The 23,437-nt window shown below is 51.4% G+C and overlaps 2 protein-coding genes across 8 annotated transcripts; one reads left to right on the top strand and one right to left on the bottom strand.

Moving 5' to 3' along the window:
* The first annotated feature begins 1,694 nt into the window (after positions 1–1,694).
* On the top strand, positions 1,695–23,194 carry LOC132383220 (apoptosis-associated speck-like protein containing a CARD). 4 transcript variants are annotated; one of them, XM_059954120.1, is made up of 7 exons: positions 1,695–1,811; positions 4,754–5,046; positions 6,170–6,208; positions 7,716–7,748; positions 11,766–12,698; positions 22,240–22,278; positions 22,830–22,923. In XM_059954120.1, the coding sequence occupies exons 2-5, from the start codon at positions 4,764–4,766 to the stop codon at positions 12,023–12,025; spliced, it is 615 nt and encodes a 204-aa protein (XP_059810103.1). In that variant the 5' UTR covers positions 1,695–1,811; positions 4,754–4,763; the 3' UTR covers positions 12,026–12,698; positions 22,240–22,278; positions 22,830–22,923. The 4 variants fall into 4 exon arrangements, with proteins under 4 accessions (XP_059810103.1, XP_059810102.1, XP_059810101.1 ...); XM_059954118.1 differs by lacking the exon at positions 1,695–1,811 and having other exon boundaries at positions 3,764–5,046; XM_059954119.1 differs by lacking the exons at positions 1,695–1,811; positions 6,170–6,208 and having other exon boundaries at positions 3,763–5,046.
* On the bottom strand, positions 1,788–22,816 carry LOC132383219 (putative uncharacterized protein FLJ46204). Of its 4 annotated transcripts, XM_059954117.1 has the most exons (3): positions 22,748–22,810; positions 21,010–21,216; positions 1,788–2,338 (listed from the first exon to the last, which is right to left on the bottom strand). In XM_059954117.1, the coding sequence occupies exons 1-3, from the start codon at positions 22,805–22,807 to the stop codon at positions 2,237–2,239; spliced, it is 369 nt and encodes a 122-aa protein (XP_059810100.1). In that variant the 5' UTR covers positions 22,808–22,810; the 3' UTR covers positions 1,788–2,236. The 4 variants fall into 4 exon arrangements, 2 of the variants coding, with proteins under 2 accessions (XP_059810100.1, XP_059810099.1); XR_009508570.1 differs by lacking the exons at positions 21,010–21,216; positions 22,748–22,810 and adding an exon at positions 15,605–15,707; XR_009508571.1 differs by lacking the exons at positions 21,010–21,216; positions 22,748–22,810 and adding an exon at positions 4,947–5,052.
* Positions 23,195–23,437: the final 243 nt, after the last annotated feature.

Here is a 23,437-nt window from a genome sequence, read left to right as displayed (position 1 = left end):
AGTCAGCCATGACAGTGTCTGTCCTGTAATACCATGGGCTCTTATCTTGTTATGCAGCCTCCTGTGTGGCACCTTGTCAAAGGCCTTCTGAGAATCCAATTAAACACCATCCACCAATTCTCCTTTGTCTATCCTGACAGTTGTCTACATGGATTTTAGTAAGGCATTTGACGAAGTCCCTAATGAGAGGCTCATACAGAAGATTAAGCTGTATGGGATACGTGGCAAATTGGCTGTTTGGATTCAGAACTGGCTTGAGCATAGAAGACAGACTGTAGTGGCTGAGGGAACTTATTCGAGCTGCCGGTCTGTAATTGGTGGTGTTCTGCCAGGTTCTGCACTGGGATCTCTGCTGTTTGTAATGTACACTGATGACCTGGATGAAAATATAGATGGGTGGGTAATTAAATTTGTGGATGATACCAAGATTGGTAGAGTTGTGGACAGTGTAGAAGTCTGGCAAAGAAAAAAAAGCACGATATAGATCATTTGCAGAAATGGAGAGAGATGGCAGATGGAGTTTAATCCAGAAAAATGTGAGGTGCTTCACCTTGGTAGGGCAAACGCAGGGAGACATACTGTTAAGGGCAAAGGGCAAGATCCTTAACAGAGTTGCTGAGCAGAGAGATGTTGGGATCCAAGTTCATAACTCCTTCACAGATTGATAGTGTGGTTCAGAAAGCTTATGGAACTCTTGCTTTTATTAGTCAAGGCACTGAGTTCAAAAGTCAGGAGGTATATTTGCAACTTTATATAACTCTGCACACAACTCAGGTAGTCCCATTAAAGGAAGGGTGTTGAGTCTTTGGAGAGGGTGCAGAAGAGGTTCACTGGGATACTGTCTGGTTTAGAGGGCTTGTGGTATCACGCAAGGCTGGATAATCTCGGATTGTTTTCTCTGGAGCGTCAGAGGCTGAGGGGAGACCTGATAGAGGTTTACAAGATTATGAGAGGTGTAGATGGAGGAGACAGGGAGTATCTGTTGAAATGTCTAATACCAGAGGGCACGCATTGAAGGTGAGAGGTTAGATTAAAGGGGGATGTGAGGGGTAAGTTTTTTACTCAGAGGGTGATGGGTGCCTGGAATACGCTGCCTGGTGTGGTGGTGGAGGCAAATGCATTAGAGGCTTTTAAGAGACATTTTGGATAGACACTTGGATGTGAGGATGAAGGAGGGATATGGATATTCTGTAGTTAGGAGAGATAAGTGTTTGGGAGTTTTTGATTTACTTTTTTTATCTGGTCCAGCACAGAATTGTTGGCCGAATGGCCTGATCTGTGCTGTACTGTTCTATGGCCTAATTCTGCTCCTACGTCTCATGTTCTTATATGGTCCACACTCTCAGTGACGATGTTGCCCCTCAGGTTCAATGGCACCACCTATTGAAGATGTCCACAGTGGTGGGGAGGGAAGGTACTGGCTGAATCTACAACCTTTTGAAGTCTCTTCTAATTCTGTGCATTGCAGCCTCCTTACCAGACAGTGATGCAGCCATTCAGAAAACTCCCCACCGTGCATCTGTGGAAATCTGCCAGAGTTTGGTAACATAGCAAACTTGCTGTAACTCCCAATGAAGTAGAGCCACTGGCATGCCTTCTTATTGACTGCATCAATGTGTTGGGCGCAGGACAGATCTTCTGAGATGTTGGTGCCCGGGAACTTGAAGCTGCTCACCCTTTCCACCACTGACCCTTCAATGAAGATTGCCGTGTGTTCTCCTGACTTCCCCGTTCTGAAAGATTTTCCCACATTTGGCCTCTATTCCTTCAAACCTTTCCAATTGAAGTAACTGCTCAAGTGCCTTGTAGAGGTTAGTGCAATGTTGTTACACTTCAGGGCGTTCCAGTGTTTGGGGTCCAATTCCAGTACGGTGATGTAAAGAGTTACATATAGAAACACCAATGCCTAGAAGCAGAAACAGCTACTGAAGGGGTGGACATGGCGCAGTCAATCACAGACAAAGCACTCCCCATCACTGAGCACGTAGACAAGGAGCACTGCCACAAGAAAACAGCATCTGTCATCGAGGACTACCACCATCCAGGCTGGTACCATCAGGCAACAGATACCAAAGCCTGAAGTCCCACAGCAGCTGGTTCAGGGACAGGTATAATACAACCATTAGGCTCCTGAGCCAGTGTGATTAACTTCACTCACCTCAACTCTGAACTGATTCCAGGATCGACAGGCTCACTTTCAATGAGTTTTTACAATTCATTCTCAGTTTTATATTTTTTATTTGCACGGTTTGTCGTCTTTTGCACATCGGTCGTTGGTCAGCCTTTGAGTGTGGTTTTCTGTTGATTCCATCGTATTTCTTTGTTCTGCTGTGTATGCCTGCGAGAAAATCAATCTCAGGGTAGTATATGGTAACATAAATGTCATTGTCATCATGTGCCATGTCATATGACGTGGGTGAACATTGTCTTTGACCATGTTTATTCTTGTTAAACTTTCTACTGAAGTGGTTTGCCATTGTCTTCTTCTGGACAAGATGCATAACCCCAGCCATTGCCAATACTCTTCAGAGATTGACTGCCTGCCATCAGTGGTCACCTAACAGTACTTGTGATAGGCACCAGCTGCTCATATGACCATCTACCACCTGCTCCCATAGCTTCACGTGACCCTGATCGGGGTGCTAAGCAGGTGCCACACCTTCCCCAAGGGTGATCTGCAGGCTAGCGGAGGGAATGTACACCTTACAATTCCTTTGGTAGAGACGTATCTCCACCCCCTGCCACCTGAACTTACAGTATATGTACTTTGATAATAGATATACTTTGAACTTTGAACATAATGCTCCAATCCCTGTACTCAATGCCCTGACAGATGAAGGCTAGCATGCCACACAACTTCTTCACCACCCTGTCTATTTGTGTCTCTACTTTCAAGGAACAATTGCCATGTACCCCTGGGTCTACAGCAGTCCCAAAGATTCTAACATTTACTCAGCAAGGCAGAACTGTCATGCAAGTAGACGCTGGAAAAGAAGGAATCTAATAGAAGATTGTGGACCTTGGGAGAAAGGGACAAAGGAGGGGAAACAGAAGGAGGTGTTGGGCAGGATAGGAAAAGAGAAGAGATGACAGGGTAACTAGAGTGAGGAATGGAAAAAGAGGGAAACAGGGAGAGTGTGATATTTACCAGAAACTAGAGAAACTGATGTTAAGGTTGGAGGAGCAATACCTCATATTTGGTCTGGGTAGCCTCTAAACTGAGTTTGGCCTCATCATGGCAGTAGAAGATGCCATGGACAGACATGCCAGAACGGGCATGGGAGGTCATTTTGAAATCGGTAGCCATTGGGAGATCCTGACTTCTGTGGCAGATGGTGATTCTCTAAACTATGTTGGATCTCAGCAGCACTACGTACAATAGATGACCCTGACAGACTAACAGGTGGAGTATGGCCCCACATGGAAGGTCTGTGAGGGGCAGGTGTAGCACTTGTTATTGTTACAGAGTTAAATGCTAGGAGGGATATCAGTGGAGAGGAACGTGGACAAGGTGATCCCTGGGGAAAGTGGAGAGTGGGGAAGAGGGAAATCTCTCTTGAACCTACCCCCCTCTCACCTTCAATGCATCCAAGACTCTCTTACCCCCTTACATCCCCCTTGAACCTACCCCCTCACCTTCAATGCATCCAAGACTCTCTTACCCCCTTACATCCCCCTTGAACCTACCCCCTCTCACCTTCAATGCATCCAAGACTCTCTTACCCCCTTACATCCCTCTTGAACCTACTCCCTCTCACCGTCAATGCATCCAAGACTCTCTTACCCCCTTACATCCCCCTTGACCCTACTCTCTCTCACCGTCAATGCATGCCCTCTGGTATTAGAAATTTCAACCCCGAGAAACAGATATTCCCCATCCACTCTCATGATCTTGTAAAGCTCTGTCAGATCTGCCCTCAGCCTCTGAGGTTTCAGAGAAAACAGCCCAGCCTCTCCTGATAGCACATGCCCTCTCAACCAGGCAGCGTCCTGGTACCTCCTCTGCAACCCTCTCCTGTGCTTTGTTAGACTCTGACTTTCAACGCTTTACATACTTGTTCTTTTCCTTCTGACTAAATTCATCGTCTCTCTGGACATCGAAGGTTCTCTTACCTTTCCATCCCCATCCTTCCTTCTGACACTGGACCTTTCCCGTAATCTGTGGGATTGATCCTTAAGCACCCTTCACACGACTGACGCGGACTTGCCGGAGAAAAGGTGTTCCCAATGAACTCTTCTTAGTTTCTGCCAAATGCTCTCGTAATTTGCCCTGTTCCAATTTGAAGCTCTCCCGCAAGCACCATATCTACCCTTATCGACAACTATCCTGCAAGTTAAGGAGTTCTGATTACTTGTCCCTAACTGAAAGATCAGTCAGTCTCCTGGTCACCCAGCATCAGGTCCAATATGACCTCTCCTCCCGTTGGACCGTCCGCATATTGATTTAAGAAACCTTACAGGATACACTGAACAACTTCTACCCCATCTAACCCTAACCCTTACAGGAAGAAGGTCCCAATTTATATTAGGGAAGCTGAAATTCCCCCTTGACAACAACCCTACTCCCACACACTCTTCCTCCGGGGAGTTTCACATTCCCCCATCCCATATACTATCCCCCTAACCCTGAGCCTACTTCACTCCTCCTCCCGGGAGTTTCACACTGGGCGGAATGTGTGACGGAGATGAGGCATCTCCTCCTCCTACGAACTATCTTCCCGCCCTTCCCTCCTGATTTTGCATTTGGGATCAGGACCGCGGCGATGTCCCGGACTGTGCGCCAGTGCATTGTGGAGGCGCTGGAGAACCTGGGCAGGTCGCAGCTGCGGCGCTTTAAGGAGGACCTGTCCGAGGTGCAGTACCGGCCCGGTTTCGGTGCCATCCCCCGGGGCCGGCTGGAGGACGCTGACGCCCAGGACCTCGGCCGCCTCCTGGTCAGCACCTACCGGGACGGTTACGCGGCCGAGTTGACGCTGCAGGTGCTGGAGGCGCTGCCGGAGCGGGAAGTGGCCGACTCGCTGCGGCGCTCGCTGCCCTCGCCGGCCGGTGAGTGTGCCCGGGAGAGCACGGGTTTGTTTCAGAGGGTCCTGCGCGCTCAGTGTGGTGAGAGCAAGGGCGCCTGTGTGCCGTGTGGCTGAAATTCAGAGCCTGTGATCGTGTGGAACAGTGGGAGTGCTAAAGTTAGTGTTTGAGTATGTAAGAGAGTTAGTGTGGGAGAGGGAGCGAGTGAGAGTGTAACTGAACGAGCGGGAGAGTGGGATTGGGAGAGAGAATGGGAGTGCAGATGTGAGCATGAGAGCGAGTATGAGTGTGGAAGTGTGAGAGCGAGAGTGAATGATGGGTGTGAAAGTGTGAGGAGAAGTGTAAGATTGGAAGCGAGTGTGTATTTGAATCTGGGGCGTGTCGGTGTGGGTGTGAAAGCGAGTGGGCAGTGTGCTGTGTGCACCTGTTCGCGTTTCAGTCCGTGACTCCAAATGTTTCCAGCGTCAGGACTCAACCAAGTGTGTGTGGGTGTCTGTGTGCGTGTGAGTGAGAGTGTGAGTGTGTGTGAGTGAGAGTGAGTGTGTGTGTGTGAGAGTGAGTGTGTGTGTGTGTGTGAGAGAGTGTGTGTGTGAGAGTGTATGTGAGTGTGTGTGTGTGTGTGAGAGAGTGTGTGTGAGAGTGTATGTGAGTGTGTGTGTGTGAGAGAGAGTAGGAGATAGTGAGGGTGGGGGAGAGAGGGTGAGAGCGTGCGAGTGTGTTTGGGAGAGAGATAAGGAGGGATGAGAAAGGAGAAAAGAGGAGGGGGTAGGGAGAGAGAGGGGAACGTGGAGACGTTGAGTGAGACAAAGACGGAGGGAAGAGAGAGGAGATAAGAGACTGACAGAGATGGAGAAAGAGATCAAGAGTTTGGGTTAGAGAAACGTGTGTGTGTGTGTGTGTGATAGATGAGCGCGCACAGTGGAAACAGTGATTGTGACCAGGGAGGGTCGGGGGTTCAACGACGTCTCTGCCCCTCACGCCCGCTCTAGAGGGGAGAGGGTATGCGTTCTATCGACACCAGAGCCTGTTTCACCGCGACAGCGGGAGATGTGAAGAAGTCGGTGGCGGGGGTAATAGGGGAGAGCCCTCTGCGAGTGAGCCAGGCACAGCGGCACCCCTCCTTTACGCTGACCCCTCTTGTCCGCAGGGGGACAGGCCCCGAAGACTGGATTCAGTGGGAGTGCCGGTGAGTACGGAAGGGTCTCCTGGCGGGCGGGGTAGGGAAAGGGACAGGGAAGGAATGGAATGAGAGAGGAGGAGGGAGAAGAGGAAGAGAGGGGAGGGAGGAGAGGGAGAGAAAGGTTGACTCCATTTGGCTGATCCTCTCCAATAACCTCCTCCTCCCCCTCCCCCACACACAGTCCCCTCCCTCCAGGAGCCCACTTCTTCAGCTGACCCTCAGCCTCCGACCGAGCAAGACTGTGTGTGATTTATATCCTGGGCACTGTCTCTCTCCGTCGTCAGATTTCTGAATGACCAATGAACCCATGAACCCGACCTCGCTACTCCTCCCTCCTCTGTCCTATGTATTGCAAATTACAGTGATTTGGTATCCTCGAATGTACTGCCGCTAAACCTCAAATTTCACGACGTATGTCGGCGATAATAAAGCTGATTTGGATTTGTGTCGTAAGACCATTGGATAAGATAGACTTCTAACCTCAGGATTTGCCTCGGAGTGGCCTTGCACCGTGTTGTCTGCCTGAGCGGTACCTGCGCGGGAGCGGGAGCGGGAGCTGTTTCTGCGCTCGTATGAACAGTGAGCAAGGCGAGCTCGGTCCAACGGGTACAATAAAGCAATTCCAGTATACCCTATCAGGCCAGTCAGTGTAGGGGACAAAGTCCTACCTCCCGGTAACTCAAGCCCAGGCAACACCCCAGTAAATCTCCTAGTGTAAGTCGTATCTTTCTTTTCTAAGCTGAACACAGTGCTGAATGCAGGTTCGCATAGCCTCTTCTCATTACTGCTGCGGTCGGGAGAAGCCACAGAAGAGTCAGGAACACCTTTCTCAATGATCAAAACTACAAAAGTTTACTTACCCAACAATACAAACATCAAGTACTCAAATTGAAATATGGTCATTACTGTCTACAAAGCAGTCAATGCCCACCGCTGCCGGACTTCCCACGCTGTGACCGCCTCCCAGGACAGCCGGGCACGAGTGTATTCTCGGAAAGGGGGCAGGCAGACGGACTCAGCCTTCCGCTGCCTGGACCCGAGAATGGCCGTCTTGGCCGGGCCCACCGGTATAAACCCTCCGAGCGGTCCGCCCCCTTCCTTACTGGGTGCCCGAACGTGAGGAGCGCGGGGCTGAACTGCATGCGGAACCCAAACAGGGCGGCAAGCCTCTTACCCTCCGCCATCAGATCCACAAACATTACCTCTATATTCCCCTCTTGCATTATTGACCTTCTGTAATCATAGTAAATCTGATGTTTTGCGCTGTGAGGATCTGTCAAGAAAACAACAGATTTCACAACATCTGCCCGTCCTGTGGGGTTGCTGCAGGCTCCCCCTCTATCTCAGGCTCACCGACCTCTGCCCGAGGCTGTAAACTCCACTTGACTCACCAGGGGGTATGTGGGGTAGTGGGGCGCCTTTTCTGATGGAGCCCAGGTACAAGGGCCGGGGCCTGTAACGCCTTGCGCCGCTGGGCTAATGCTGACCCCTCTCGTTTCCTTTGTCTCGACAGGGGGACAGGCCGCGGCAACCGGAGCGAGCGCCAGTGAGTATGGCGGGGTTCACAGGCGGGAGGGGTGGAAAGAAGGCGTCAGTGAAGGGCGAGCACGAGAAGGGAAGGAGAGAGACGAGGGGTATGGGAAGACGAGGGACAAAATTTGAGAGGAATTGGAGAAGGAGAGGAGGGGAGGTGCGAAGGGAAATGATGGGGAGGAGAGGGGGATGGAGGGAGGAGGATTCCATCTTGTCCAACAATCTCCTCCCCTCCGATATTCATTCCTACCGACTGCCTCTTTCCCACTTCCAGCTCAATTCACCCCCTCCTCTCTCTCACCCTCACCCTTCCATCTTTTGCCTCTTCACTCTCTCCTTTCTCCATAGGACCATAAGAAATAGGAACAGAAACAGGCTATTGGGCCCATCGAGTCCTCCTCCACCATTTCATCATGGTGGACCCATTTCCCTCTCAACCCAATTCTCCTGCCTTCTCCCTGCAACCTTTCATGCCCCTACTACTCAAGATTCGGCTTACCTACCCTGATAACTTGGCCCCCACAGCCGCTCTCTGGCTAAAGAAATCCCTCCTCATCTCTGTACTAAGTAGATGAGGCTGTGTCCTCTGGTCTTCCCTCACCATAGGAAACATCTCAAGGATCTCCGCGGGCTCTCCCTCTGCCCCCTCACCATTTCACAGATCTCCACAGACTCTCCCTCTGCCCCCTCACCATTTCACAGATCTCCACTGACTCTCCCTCTGCCCCCTCACCATCTCACAGACCGCCGCGGACTCTCCCTCTGCCCCCTCACCATCTCACAGACCGCCGCGGGCTCTCCCTCTGCCCCCTCACCATCTCACAGATCTCCACTGACTCTCCCTCTGCCCCCTCACCATCTCACAGATCTCCACTGACTCTCCCTCTGCCCCCTCACCATCTCACAGACCGCCGCGGACTCTCCCTCTGCCCCCTCACCATCTCACAGACCGCCGCGGGCTCTCCCTCTGCCCCCTCACCCTCACAGATCCCCACCGACTCTCCCTCTGCCCCCTCACCATCTCACAGACCGCCGCGGGCTCTCCCTCTGCCCCCTCACCATCTCACAGACCGCCGCGGGCTCTCCCTCTGCCCCCTCACCCTCACAGATCTCCACCGACTCTCCCTCTGCCCCCTCACCATCTCACAGACCGCCGCGGGCTCTCCCTCTGCCCCCTCACCATCTCACAGACCGCCGCGGGCTCTCCCTCTGCCCCCTCACCATCTCACAGACCGCCGCGGGCTCTCCCTCTGCCCCCTCACCATCTCACAGACCGCCGCGGGCTCTCCCTCTGCCCCCTCACCATCTCACAGATCTCCACTGACTCTCCCTCTGCCCCCTCACCATCTCACAGACCGCCGCGGGCTCTCCCTCTGCCCCCTCACCATCTCACAGACCGCCGCGGGCTCTCCCTCTGCCCCCTCACCATCTCACAGATCTCAGCGGGGTCTCCCTCTGCCCCCTCACCATCTCACAGACCGGCGCGGGCTCTCCCTCTGCCCCCTCACCATCTCACAGACCGCCGCGGACCCTCCCTCTGCCCCTTCACCATCTCACAGATCTCCACTGACTCTCCCTCTGCCCCCTCACCATCTCACAGATCTCCACTGACTCTCCCTCTGCCCCCTCACCATCTCACAGATCTCCACTGACTCTCCCTCTGCCCCCTCACCATCTCACAGACCGCCGCGGGCTCTCCCTCTGCCCCCTCACCAACTCACAGATCTCCGCGGGGGTCTACCTCTGCCCCCTTACCATCTCACAGATCTCCACTGACTCTCCCTCTGCCCCCTCACCATCTCACAGATCTCCACTGACTCTCCCTCTGCCCCCTCACCATCTCGCAGATCTCCACTGACTCTCCCTCTGCCCCCTCACCATCTCACAGACCGCCGCGGACTCTCCCTGTGCCCCCTCACCATCTCACAGACCGCCGCGGACTCTCCCTCTGCCCCCTCACCATCTCACAGATCTCCACTGACTCTCCCTCTGCCCCCTCACCATCTCACAGACCGCCGTGGACTCTCCCTCTGCCCCCTCACCATCTCACAGATCTCAGCGGGGTCTCCCTCCGCCCCCTCACCATCTCACAGATCTCAGCGGGGTCTCCCTCTGCCCCCTCACCATCTCACAGATCTCCACGGGCTCTCCCTCTGCCCCCTCACCATCTCACAGATCTCAGCGGGGTCTCCCTCTGCCCCCTCACCATCTCACAGATCTCAGCGGGGTCTCCCTCTGCCCCCTCACCATCTCACAGACCGCCGCGGACTCTCCCTCTGCCCCCTCACCATCTCACAGACCGCCGCGGACTCTCCCTCTGCCCCCTCACCATCTCACAGATCTCAGCGGGGTCTCCCTCTGCCCCCTCACCATCTCACAGACCGCCGCGGACTCTCCCTCTGCCCTCTCACCATCTCACAGACCGCCGCGGACTCTCCCTCTGCCCCCTCACCATGTCACAGACCGCCGCGGACTCTCCCTCTGCCCCCTCACCATCTCACAGACCGCCGCGGACTCTCCCTCTGCCCCCTCACCATCTCACAGATCTCCACTGACTCTCCCTCTGCCCCCTCACCATCTCACAGATCTCCACTGACTCTCCCTCTACCTCCTCACCATCTCACAGATCTCCACTGACTCTCCCTCTGCCCCCTCACCATCTCACAGATCTCCACTGACTCTCCCTCTGCCCCCTCACCATCTCACAGATCTCCACTGACTCACCCTCTGCCCCCTCACCATCTCACAGATCTCCACTGACTCACCCTCTGCCCCCTCACCATCTCACAGATCTCCACTGACTCTCCCTCTGCCCCCTCACCATCTCACAGATCTCAGCGGGGTCTCCCTCTGCCCCCTCACCATCTCACAGATCTCCACTGGGTCTCCCTCTGCCCCCTCACCATCTCACAGACCGCCGCGGACTCTCCCTCTGCCCCCTCACCATCTCACAGATCTCCACTGACTCACCCTCTGCCCCCTCACCATCTCACAGATCTCCACTGACTCTCCCTCTGCCCCCTCACCATCTCACAGATCTCCACTGACTCTCCCTCTGCCCCCTCACCATCTCACAGATCTCAGCGGGGTCTCCCTCTGCCCCCTCACCATCTCACAGATCTCCACTGATTCTCCCTCTGCCCCCTCACCATCTCACAGATCTCCACTGACTCTCCCTCTGCCCCCTCACCATCTCACAGATCTCCACTGACTCTCCCTCTGCCCCCTCACCATCTCACAGATCTCCACTGACTCTCCCTCTGCCCCCTCACCATCTCACAGATCTCCACGGGCTCTCCCTCTGCCCCCTCACCATCTCACAGATCTCCACGGGCTCTATCAAGGCCTTTCACCATTTGATAACTTTAGGTCGCCACTCATTCTTCGGAACCCCAGTTCCAATACAGGCCCAGAGCCACCACACGCTCCTTATCGCCTTTCAATCCCGGAATCATTTTCGGGAGCCTCCTCTGGACACTCTCCAAAATCCGCACATCCTTTGTTAGATAGTGAGGCCTCTCCAGTGCTTTATAAAGCCTCATCATTGCATCCCTATTTTTATATTCTAGACCTCTTGAAATGAATGCTAACATTGTATTTGCCTTCCTCACCACCGGCTCAACCTGCAGATTAACCTTCACGGAATCCCACTCGAGCACTCTCAATCCTCCCTTCTACCTCCTTCCCCTCCAACACCTCTTCCACTCATTGCCCCTCTCCCTAGTAATCCCAACCCTTCATTCTCTCCCCTCCTCTCTTTCACTCTCCTCCCTCCCTCACTTACTACCCTCCTCCCGGCCCACAGGCAACCCTATCAAACGTCACTCCCTCATCCCACTCACTCCCTCCTTCATCTGAGAGAGCTGTCACTCCTCTTTGCCTCACTCTGTCCTGCGCTACACACTCCCACCCTCCCTTACACCTATATTACTCACACCCTCCCCCTTCCTCCTTCCTCTCTCACTCTTCCTTCACCCTCCTTTCTTCCCCTGCTCTCCCCGACTCAGAACGACATGCTCTCGCCCTGCAGATGCCCACCCGGTGGATCGCTACTTCGCGCAGATTGTGCAGCAGTTTCACTCCACGGAGATAGTGTTGGACTCGCTACTGGGCAGTGGGGTTCTCACCGCTGAACACTACGACCGCCTCCGCGGCAAGACTTCGCGGCAGGACAAGAACCGGGAGTTGCTGCTGTTCATCCGGGGGCAGGGACTTCAAGCGAAGGAGCAGCTCTGGAACGCCATGCGTGATGCCGACCCGTACTTCGTGGGAAACCTGACCGGGCAGTGAGAGCGGATTCCGGGCTTAAATCCCCCACAGTGTCCGGGGGAGGTTCCGGTTCTACTAAGAGAGGCCTCTTGACAATAAAATAAGGAATTTATAGCCAGACGTCTGAGTTATTGAACGCAGTAACGGTTGTAATCGATTCCCACAAGCCGACACACACCTCCTATCCATAAGATTATAAAACCTGGGGGCGGGACTGGCCATTCAGCCCGTCTAGTCTGTTCCGCCATTTCATCGTGGTTGATTTGCTATCTCTCTCAACCATATTCTCCCTGTAACCTTTGACGCGCTGACTAGTCAAGACTCTATCAATCTTTGCTGTGGCACTGACTCAGCACCTCTCTGTTCCGAGTCGGTCTCCTCTGGTCCTACACTCTCCCTCTCTATCTAGGCCTTTCAATATCCGGTAGGTTTCATTGATACCACCGTCCTAAACTCCAGAGAGTACAGGCGCAGAGCCTCGCCCGTTAACCTTTTCATTCCCGGAACCATTCTCGTGATTTTCCTCGGCATGTTTCCAATGCTACCGCATGCTTTCTTAGCGAGGGAGCCCAAACCAGCCCACAGCACTCCAACCACAAACAATCACACAGAATCCTGGAGCAGCTTCATTCCTTCTGACAGAGTGCATGAGCATACACTCCCCGGAAAAGGAGAGTGAGGAGTCGGGAATGGGGTAATGTGAAACTCCTGGGGGACGGATGGGAAAGTGGGAAACTCCCGGGGGCAGTGGGGACTGTGCAGAGTCGGGGATGGGAGGCGTTGGGGAGTGTGCAGCACTTCCTGGGCGGGCCGAGCCGAGGGAGACTTCCTCCTGCCTTTACATCAGCGCTCAGGACCGCGGCGATGCCCCGGACTGTGCGCCAGTGTATTGTGGAGGCGCTGGAGAACCTGGGCAGGTCGCAGCTGCGGCGGTTTAAGGAGGACCTGTCCGAGGTGCAGTACCGGCCCGGTTTCGGTGCCATCCCCCGGGGCCGGCTGGAGGACGCCGATGCCCTGGATCTCGGCCGCCTCCTGGTCAGCACCTACCGGGACGGTTACGCGGCCGAGTTGACGCTGCAGGTGCTGGAGGCGCTGCCGGAGCGGGAAGTGGCCGACTCGCTGCGGAGCTCGCTGCCCTCGCCGGCCGGTGAGTTGTTCTCGGCAGCCCGGGAAAGGACGCACCCCGGAGGGTGTGGCGTGCCTGGAAAGTGTGTTAGAAGCTTTGCAGCAAGAGGGGCTGGTGTGCAAGGTGTGGGATGCCTATGTAGTTGGTGTGTGTGTAACTTGCAGAGAGAGGGCTAGTATGTAAATTTAGGGCGCATGTGCAAACTGTGTGAAGGCTTTCAGCAAGAGGCTGCTGGTGTGCAAGTAAGTGATGGAATCGACGGCCGTGAAAGGTGGGGGTGAAAATTCCAAGTGTGTGTTTGTGCGAACGCTTTCAGAGACAGGGAGAGTGTTCAACAGTAGTTTGCGAAGGCTTGTGGAGACACGGCTGATGTGTAATTGGTTCTGAGTGTGTGAGGTATCCGCGTGAAGGCATACGTCTTGGATGAGTGTGCAAAGTGCACACTTGTGGAGTCCAACGTATATGTTATATGGGCAAAGTGTGAAAGGCCATGTTAGCGTAACCGGTGAGGTTGAGTGTGTGAGATTACTGAGTTTGCAATGGTGAGAATGCAAGGTGTAAACTAGTGAACAAGGGTATAGTGTACAGCCACGGGTGTGTTATATAAGAGTGAGTGTGTATGCAAAAGCTGGACGTGCAAATATGGGAGGGTTGTAAGGGGTGTTTCTGTGTATGGTGGGGTGCGCAGTGCATGCATAATGAGGCCAAGTGTGCAAGGTAAATGAGATGTGTGTGTGCAACTGCACAGGCAGAGTCACTGCAACAAGTGCAGGCAGTCAGCTCAGAGCAGAACCAGATGGCAACGCTGCCAAGGTGGTGGGTGACTGTGTAAAGTGAGTGTGATAGTGCAAAGCCTGCCCAGTGAGTGTACAAGGCAAAGGTGGTACTACACTGCAAACCAGTCATAGAGTGAATGTGCAAAGTTCTCCTAAAGTGAGTTTGCAAAATAGGCACAGCAGTGGCAAGTGTAGACAGCAGGCAGAGAGGGGTTATTGTTGTGAGTCTGCAAGCAGGAACATGTGCATGGAAGTGTGAGTCAGGCAGAATTCAGCTTAAACAATGAGTGGTTAGAAAGATTTACCACAAAACCTGTGGTGTGCTTGTGAGGAATGGTATGCATCTGACAAAGATGATGTGCACACAAGCGAGTGTGTATATGAGAGTGTGGAGAAAGAATATGTGTTGTGTGAGTGTGAATAAGAGTGTGGCAGAGAGTGGTGTGTGTGAGAAAGATTGTGAGTTATGGAGAGATAGTGGATGCATGTGAAAAAGAGATTGTGTGTGTGGGAGAGAGCTTGTGTGTGTGGGAGAGAGGTTGTGTGTGCGTGGGAGAGAGCTTGTGTGTGTGTGGGAGAGAGATTGTGTGTGCGTGGGAGAGAGATTGTGTGTGTGGGAGAGAGAGGTTGTATGTGTGTGTGTAAGAGAGGTTGTGTGTGTGTGGGAGAGAGCTTGTGTGTGTGTGGGAGAGAGATTGTGTGTGCGTGGGAGAGAGAGATTGTGTGTGTGTGTGGGAGAGAGAGATTGTGTGTGTGTGTGTAAGAGAGGTTGTGTGTGTGTGGGAGAGAGCTTGTGTGTGTGTGGGAGAGAGATTGTGTGTGCGTGGGAGAGAGATTGTGTGTGCGTGGGAGAGAGATTGTGTGTGTGGGAGAGAGCTTGTGTGTGTGTGGGAGAGAGATTGTGTGTGCGTGGGAGAGAGATTGTGTGTGTGGGAGAGAGAGGTTGTATGTGCGTGGGAGAGAGGTTGTGTGTGCGTGGGAGAGAGGTTGTGTGTGCGTGGGAGAGAGATTGTGTGCGTGGGAGAGAGAGGTTGTATGTGCGTGGGAGAGAGGTTGTGTGTGCGTGGGAGAGAGATTGTGTGTGCGTGGGAGAGAGGGTGTGTGTGGGAGAGAGATTGTGTGTGTGGGAGAGAGAGGTTGTGTGTGTGTGGGAGAGAGCTTGTGTGTGTGTGGGAGAGAGATTGTGTGTGTGTGGGAGAGAGCTTGTGTGTGTGTGGGAGAGAGATTGTGTGTGTGTGTGGGAGAGAGAGATTGTGTGTGTGTGTGGGAGAGAGAGATTGTGTGTGTGTGTGGGAGAAAAATTGTGTGTGTGTGGGAGAGAGGTTGTGTGTGTGTGTGGGAGAGAGAGATTGTGTGTGTGTGTGGGAGAGAGGTTGTGGGTGTGTGGGAGAGAGATTGTGTGTGTGTGTGGGAGAGAGGTTGTGTGCGTACAGGAACATATTCTACATACCCAAATCAAAAGTGTAGATGGACCAGGAGGTTTGACGTCTGCTGAGGGCTAGACTTGTGGCATTCAAGTGACCTAGGTCTGCACAAGAGAACCAGGTATGACTTGTGGAAAAGCAAAGGAACAGCTCAGAATGAGGTTGGAGGCAGAATCAATCGGCAGGGCTCACAGGCCATTACTTCCTATAAAACTGGACATCATGACTGGCAGTAATGCGTCACTACCAAATGAGCTCAATGCCTTTGACGTACCTGTTGGAAGGGAGGGTAAAACTACAGCCATGAGGATCCATGCAAGACCTGGTGACCTTGTGACATCAAGCGATCTTTCAAGAGGGTGAAGGCCAACACGCCCGATGGTCCAACCAGCTGGCAAGAGTGTTCAAAGAGATTTTCAATCTCTCATTGCCATAGTCAGAACTTCAAAAGGACAACAATTACACCAGTGCCCAGGAATAGCAGGGTGAGCGGCCTAAATGACCATTGCACAGTAGCCTTCAGATCTGTGATGATGAAATGCTTTGAGGGCTCGGTTATGGTTTGGGCTAACTCCTGTCTCAGCAAGGACCCTGGCACCTGCAATTTGCCTATAGCACCAATAGGTTCTCGGAGGATGCAATCTCATTGGCTCCACGTGGCTATGAATCACCTGGATATCTACGTCAGGATGCTGTTTATTGATGTTTAACACAATTACTCCTACAGTTCTTATTGAAAAGCTCCAGAGCCTGGGCTTCTATACCTCCCTCTGCAATTGTATCCTTGACTTCTTAACCAGAAGACTGTGGTCTGTGCCGTTTGGAAATAACCACTCCTCCTCGCTGACATACAACACTGGCGCATCTCAGGGGTGTGGGCTTAGCCCACTGCCCTACCCTCTCTACACCCATGACTGTGTGGCTAGGCACAGCTCAAATATCATCTGTAAGTTTGCTGATGATACAACTATTGTTGGCAGAATTTCAGATGGTGATGAGAGGGTGTAGAGGAGCAAGACATATCAGCTAGTTGAGTGGTGCCACTGGCACTCACCGTCAGTAAGAGCAAAGAACTGAACGGGGACTTCAGAAAGGGTAAAACAAGGGAATACACACTAGTGTATACACTCATCAAGAGGTCAAAACTGGAAAGAGTGAGCAGTTTCAAGTTCCATAGTGTCAGTATCTCTGAGGATCTAACCTGGATCCAACATATTGATGCAGCTGCAATGAAGGCTCAACAGCGGCTCTATTTCATTAGGACTTTGAGAAGATTTGGTGTGTCACCAAAGACACTCGCAAATTTCTACTGGTATACCATGGAGAGTATTCTAACTGGCTGCATCATTATCAGGTATGGGGGTGGGGTGCTACTGCATTGAAATAACTTGCAGATAGTTGTAAAGTTAGTCAGCTTCATCATGAGCTCTGAAGTATCCAGGACACCTTCAAGAAACAATGACTGAGACAGGTGACGTCCATCATTAAGGACCTCCATCACCCGGCTCATACTTTTCTCATTGCTACTGTCAGGAAGGATGTACAGAAGCTTGAAGGAACACACTGAACGATTCAGGAACAGCTTTTTACCCTCTGTCATGCAAATTCTGAATGGACATTGAACCCATGAACATGACTTCACTAATTTTTTATTTGTACTTTTGTACCTATTATACATACACCTTTATCGTAATTGTCTGTTTTCTCTCTATTATGTATTGCAACGTGCTGCTGCCACAAAGACAACCAATTTCACAACATGTGCCAGTGATATTCAACCTGATTCTGAGAGATTGTGAGTGTGAGACTGTACTTGAAATATTGTGATCATTTTTTGGCCTGCTGTCTAAGAAAGGATGTGCTGTGTTGGGTCCGAATGTTTTTCATGAAAATGATCCCAGGAATGAAAGTGTTGATGTATGAGGAGCAATGATGGCTCTGGGCCTGTCCTCACTGGAGTTTAGAAAAATTGGGGTGGGATCTCAGTAAAACCTAACAAATATTGAAAGGCTTAAATAGAGTGCATGTGTTTCCGATAGTGGGGGATTCTAATGATCAATGCCTTTCATTATCTTGTACACCTCTATCAGGTCACCTCTCATCCTCTGTCGCTCCAAGGAGAAAAGGCCGAGTTTACTCAACCTATTCTCATGAGGCATGCTCCCAAATCCAGGCAACATCCTTGTAAATCTCCTCTGCACCCTTTCTATGGTTTCCACGTCCTTCCTATAGCGAGATGACCAGAATTGAGCACAGTACTCCAAGTGGGGTCTGACCAGGTTCCTAAATAGCAGTAACATTACCTCTCAGCTCCTAAACTCAATCCCACGATTGATGAAGGCCAATGTATCGTATGCCTTCTTAACCACAGAGTCAACCTGCGTAGCAGCTTTGAGTGTCCTATGGACTCGGGCCCCAAGATCCCTTTGATCCTCCACATTGCCAAGAGTCTTACCATTAATGCTATATGTCATCATATTTGACCTACCAAAATGAACCACCTGACACTTATTTTGGTTGAATTCCATCTGCCACTTCTCAGCCCAGTTTTGCATCCTATCAATGTCTCTTTGTAACCTCTAACTGGCCTCTACACTATCCACAATACCCCCAACCTTTGTGTCATCAAATTTACTAACCCATCCCTCCACTTACTCATCCAGGTCATTTATAAAAATCAGGAAGAGAAGGGGGTCCCAGAACAGATCCCTGAGGCACACCATTGGTCACCGGCCTCCATGCAGAAAATGCCCCATCTACAACCACTCTTTGCCTTCTGTGGGCAAGCCAGTTCTGGATCCATAAAGCAATGTCCCTTTGGATCCCATGCCTCCTTACTTTCTCAATAAGCCATGCATGGGGTACCTTATCAAATGATTTGCTAAAATACATATACACTACATCTACAGCTCTACCTTCATCAATGTGCTTAGTCATGTTCTCAAAAAATTGCCTTTGACCAAGCTATGGTGACTATTCCTAATCATATTGTGCCTCTCCAAATATTCATAAATCCTGCCTCTCAGGATCTTCTCCATCAACTTACCAACCACTAAGGTAAGACTCACTGGTCTATAATTTTCTGGGCTATCTCTACTCCCTTTCTTGAATAAGAGAACAACATCCGTAACCCTCCAATCCTCCAGAGCCTCTCCTGTCCTCATTGATGATGCAAAGATCATTGCCAGAGTCTCAGCAATCTCTTCCCTCACTTCCCACAGTAGCCTGGGGTACATCTCATCCGGTCCCAGTGACTTATCCAACTTGATGCTCTCCAAAAGCTCCAGCACATCCTTTTTCTTAATATCTACATTCTCAAGCTTTTCAGGCCACTGCATGTCATCCCTACAATCACCAAGATCCTTTTCTGTAGTGAATACTGAAGCAAAGTACTCATTAAGTACTTCTGCTATTTCCTGCAGATCCATACACACTTTTCCATTGTCACACTTGATTGGTCCTATTCTCTCACGTCTTATCCTCTTGCTCTTCACATATTTGTAGAATGCCTTGGGGTTTTCCTTAATCCTGTCCACCAAGGCCTTCTCATGGCCCCTTCTGGCTCTCCTAATTTCATTCTGAAGCTCCTTCCTGCTAGCCTTATAATCTTCTGGATTCATATAATTCCCTAGTTTTATGAATCTTTCATAAGGTATCTTCTTTTCTCCTTGACTAGATTTGGCCTTTGTACACCATGGACCATGTACACTACAATCCTTTCCGTCTCATTGGAACATACCTACTCAGAACTCCACGCAAATATTCCCTGAACTTTTGCTACATTTCTTCCATACGTTCCCCTGAGAACATCTGTTTCTAATTTATGCTTCCAAGTTCCTGCCTGATGGCCTCATATTTCCCCTTATTCCAATTAACTGTTTCCTTAACTTGTCTGTTCCTATCCCTCCAATGCTATGGTAAAGGAGATAGAATTGCTCCAAAATGCTCTCCCACTGACCAGGTTCATTTCCCAATACCAGATCAAGTACAGCTTGTAGGCTTATCTACATATTGTGACAAGAAACCTTCCTGAACATACCTAACAAACTCCATACCATCTAAACCCCTCACTCTAGGGAGATGCAAATAAATATTTGGGAAATTAAAATCTCCCACTACAACAACCCTGTTATTATTACTCCTTTTCAGAATCTGTCTCCCCATCTGCTCCTCGATGTCCCTGTCACTATTGAGTGGTCTATAAAAAAACACCCAGTAGAGTTATTGATTGACCCCTTCCTATTCCTAACTTCCACCCACAGAGACTCTGTAGACAACCCATCCATGACTTCCTCCTTTTCTGTAGCCGTGACACTACCTCTGATCAGCAGTGCCATGCCCCCACCTCTTTTGCCTCCCTCCCTATCCTTTCTGAAACATCTAAATCCTGGCACTTGGATTAGCTATTCCTGCCCCTGCACCATCCAAGTCTCAGTAATGGCCACAACATCATAGCTCCAAATGCTGATCCACGCTCTAAGCTTATCCATTTTATTCATGATACTCCTCGTATTAAAATAGACACATCTCAAAACATCGGACTGAGCGAGTTCCTTCTCTATCACTTGCTATCCTCCCTTTAGCACTATCTCCAAACTTCCTCTATTTGTGAGCCAAGTTCCCTTTCCTTCATCACTTCAGTTCAGTTTCCCCCCCCAGCGATTCTAGTTTAAACTCTCCCCAACAGCCTCAGCAAACCTTCCCACCAGAATATTGGTCCCCCGGGACTCAAGTGCAAACTGTCCTTTTCGTACAGGTCACAATGATCCAGAATAGGTTGAGTGAACTCGGCCTTTTCTCCTGGGAGTGACGGAGGATGAGAGGTGACCTGATAAAGGTGTACAAGATAATGAGAGGCATTGATTGTGTGGATAGTTAGAGGCTTTTCCCCAGGGCTGAAATGGCTAGCACGAGAGGGCACAGTTTTAAGGTGCTTGGGAGTAGATACAGAGGAGAAGTCAGGGGTAAGTTTTTTACGCAGAGAGTGGTGAGTGCGTGGAATGGGCTGCTGGCAGGGTCTTTTAAGAGTCTCCTGGATGGCTACATGGACCTTAGGAAAATAGAGGGCTATAGGTAAAGCCTAGGAAGTTCTAAGGTTGGGACATGTTCGGCACAGCTTTGTGGGCCGACTTTGTGGATTGTCTGTTTCTTTGTATTCTCATAAGGCATACTCCCATTCCAGGCTACATCCTTTTAAATCTCCTCTGCACCCTTTCGAAAGGTTCTTGATTGGTAAGGGCATCAAAGGTTATGGTAAGAAGACAGATCAATAGGCATGGTGGAATGGCAGAGCAGATTCCATGAGACACAGGATCAGAACTAGGCCATCTGTCTGCTCCGCCATTCAATCCTGACTGATCCTTTTTTAAAAATCTCCTCCTCAATGCCAGTTCCCAGCCTTCTCCCCGTAACCTTTGATAATTCGTTGGGTTGAATGACCTAATTCTGCACCTATGTCTTATGGACAGATATTGTGTGTGTGAGATCTTGTGTACCTGTGTGGAGATTGCAGAAGGTACTAAAATTGGTGGTTTTGTGGGTGGGTTAGAAGAGAGCCAAAGGGTATAATGGGACATTGATTATTTGGAGATATGGCAGATGGAGTTTAATTCGGCAAGAGTGGGGTGTTGCAGTTTGGGAGTTCAAAGGACAGGACACAGTTGATGGCAGGGTACTTACCAGTGTTGATGTGCAGAGGGATCTTGGGGTCCAAGTCCACAGTTGTGTACAAGTGGCATCACAGTAAATAGTGAGGTAGAAAGTCTTGCCTTCATCATTCAGGCTTTGTGTATAAGAATCAGGAAGCCACGTTGAAGCTTTAGAGAACATTGGCCAGCTGCACTTGGAGGATTGTTTGTAGTTATAGTCACAGGAAGGATGTGGAGGCTTTAGAAAAAAGCAGAGAGGAGTTTAAACAGGATGCAGCCTAGTTTTCAGACAATTGGTTAGCAGCGGGGTTATTATTTTATGTTCTGGAGCGGCAGAGGCTGAGGTTTATAAAATTATCAGAGGCGGAGTCAGAGTCCTTCTCCAAAGCTCAAATACTAGACGGCAGAGGGGTAAAGTATAAAGGAGATGCGAGCGGCGGGTGCCTGGAATGGTGTTGGGGGCAAATACGATAGAGGAAGACACGTGAACAGGCAGGGAATGGAGGAATGGTCAGCATAGCTATGGTGGGCCGAAAGGCCAGCTCCAGTGTGCGTGAGGGAGAAAGAGAGAATGTTTGTGTGTCAGAGACGGACTGTAATCTCTGTTGTACGAAATTGTATATGTGACATATTGCGTCTGTGGATATGACAGAGGGGGATTTTGTGTTTGTGAAAGAAGAGAAAGAACGTGCGGGCGGAGGGGGGGGGGTCAGAGAAAGACTACTGTGCGGCAGAGAGGTAATGTTTATATAGGCGTTGTGTGTGTGTGCAGTCGCGTACACGCGTGTGCACATGGGAGCCGCAGGTGTATCGATGGTGTGTGTGAGAGAGAGAGAGAGAGAGGGAGAGAGGGAGAGAGGGAGAGAGGGAGAGAGGGAGAGAGGGAGAGAGGGAGAGAGGGAGAGAGGGAGAGAGGGAGAGAGGGAGAGAGGGAGAGAGGGAGAGAGGGAGAGAGGGAGAGAGAGAGAGAGAGAGAGAGAGAGAGAGAGAGAGAGAGAGAGATATATATATATATATATATATATATATATATATATATATATATATATATATATATATATATATATATATATATATATATGTGATTTCTGTCATCAGACATCAGGATAACCCGTGGTGGGCGGTGCTAAGTTCCATGAGAGCCTGTTACACCGGGGCTGGGGAGTTGGAGTGAGGGGGGGAGCCCAGGTACCGGAACCGCGGTGTCGTCTCCCATCGCTGGGTTAACACTAACGCCGCTCGTTCCCTATGTGTTTGGCAGAGCGACAGGCACCAGGAACCGGACCCCACGGCAGTACTGGTGAGTGAGTATGGAGGGGTCCATTGTTTGGGGGGGGGGGCAGTGGGAAAAGAGGATGAGCGTGGCGGAGAGAGTCGGGGCAGAAGGGGGGAAGGGAAAGGGGAGGGAGGGTAGAGGGAGAGAAGGGCGCACTCTCACGGAGAGAGGGGGAGAGAAGGACGGACGGAGGGAGAGTGGGGGATAGAGCGGTGGTAAGGGAGAGGGGAGGGGCAGAGAGGGAGAGTGGGGAGGATAAGAGCGGTGGGATGGGAAGGTAGGGAGGAGGAAGGGCGGAGGGGGGGGGGGAGGAGGAAGGGCGGAGGGGGGGGGGAGGAAAGGCAGTCTCACAGGGAGCCCAGCCGCTGGGGCAGGTCTAACCAGAGTCGCATTACAGGCGCTCCTCCTCCTCGTTCAACCTTCCCCTCCCTAAACTCACTCACTCTCCTACATCCCTACTTCCCACCCTCGCCCCTCTTACTCCATCTCCTACCGTGGAACTCCCATTTGCAGCATGTCTCCTCATCGTCCCTCCGCTTACCCCCTCGTTCATCGACTCTCCCCTCTCTCCTCAGCACACCCCGTAGACCTGCACCACTACGAGATCGTGCAGCGTTTCCACTCGGCCGACAGCGTGCTGGACCGGCTGCTGGGCCGCGGCACCATCACGGCCGAGCAGTACGAGCTGGCCCGGGCACAGCCCACCAGGACGGAGAAAAACCGGGCGCTGCTCCGCATTGTGGGGGATAAGGGGAAGGAAGCGAAGGAACAGCTGTGGCGGGACATGGAACTGGAGGACGCGATGTTCACCCGAAGTCTGACCGGGCATTGACGCTCTGCCCCCGCGAGTCTCCAGGCGGAGACCGTGAGGAAAATGCCCAACTCCCGAAAGATCACTGATATGTTTTTTGTAAACCAATTAAAAACTTTTATACATGTCTATTATGTGACTAGTGTGTTCGGGGGGGGGGGGGGGAGAGACGACTGTGTGTCTGACACATGGTTCCCCGGCCCGGGGGGGAAAGGGAGGGAGGGGGGGGGGAGAGAGAGAGAGAGACAGTGTGTCAGACTTTCCTAATGAAATCAGCCACTCGGATCCGGCCTTTCAATATACTGGAGCTTTTAATGAGATCTTCCTCCTCCTGAACGCCCAAGTACATCAAACGCTCCTCGTCGGTTAACC

Source organism: Hypanus sabinus, chromosome 29 (genome assembly GCF_030144855.1).
Source record: "Hypanus sabinus isolate sHypSab1 chromosome 29, sHypSab1.hap1, whole genome shotgun sequence".
Lineage (NCBI taxonomy): Eukaryota > Metazoa > Chordata > Chondrichthyes > Myliobatiformes > Dasyatidae > Hypanus > Hypanus sabinus.
This window is presented reverse-complemented; position numbering and strand designations above follow the sequence as displayed.

Bases quoted from the DNA above. Each gene is read 5' to 3' on its own strand.
- LOC132383220 (XM_059954118.1), top strand. From the start codon at position 4,686: ATGAGGCATCTCCTCCTCCTACGAACTATCTTCCCGCCCTTCCCTCCT. The intron at 5,047-6,169 runs GTGAGTGTGCCC...TCTTGTCCGCAG, and splicing joins CTCGCTGCCCTCGCCGGCCG to GGGGACAGGCCCCGAAGACT. The intron at 6,209-7,715 runs GTGAGTACGGAA...TTGTCTCGACAG, and splicing joins TGGATTCAGTGGGAGTGCCG to GGGGACAGGCCGCGGCAACC.
- LOC132383219 (XM_059954116.1), bottom strand. From the start codon at position 15,345: ATGTTCCTGTACGCACACAACCTCTCTCCCACACACACACACAATCTC.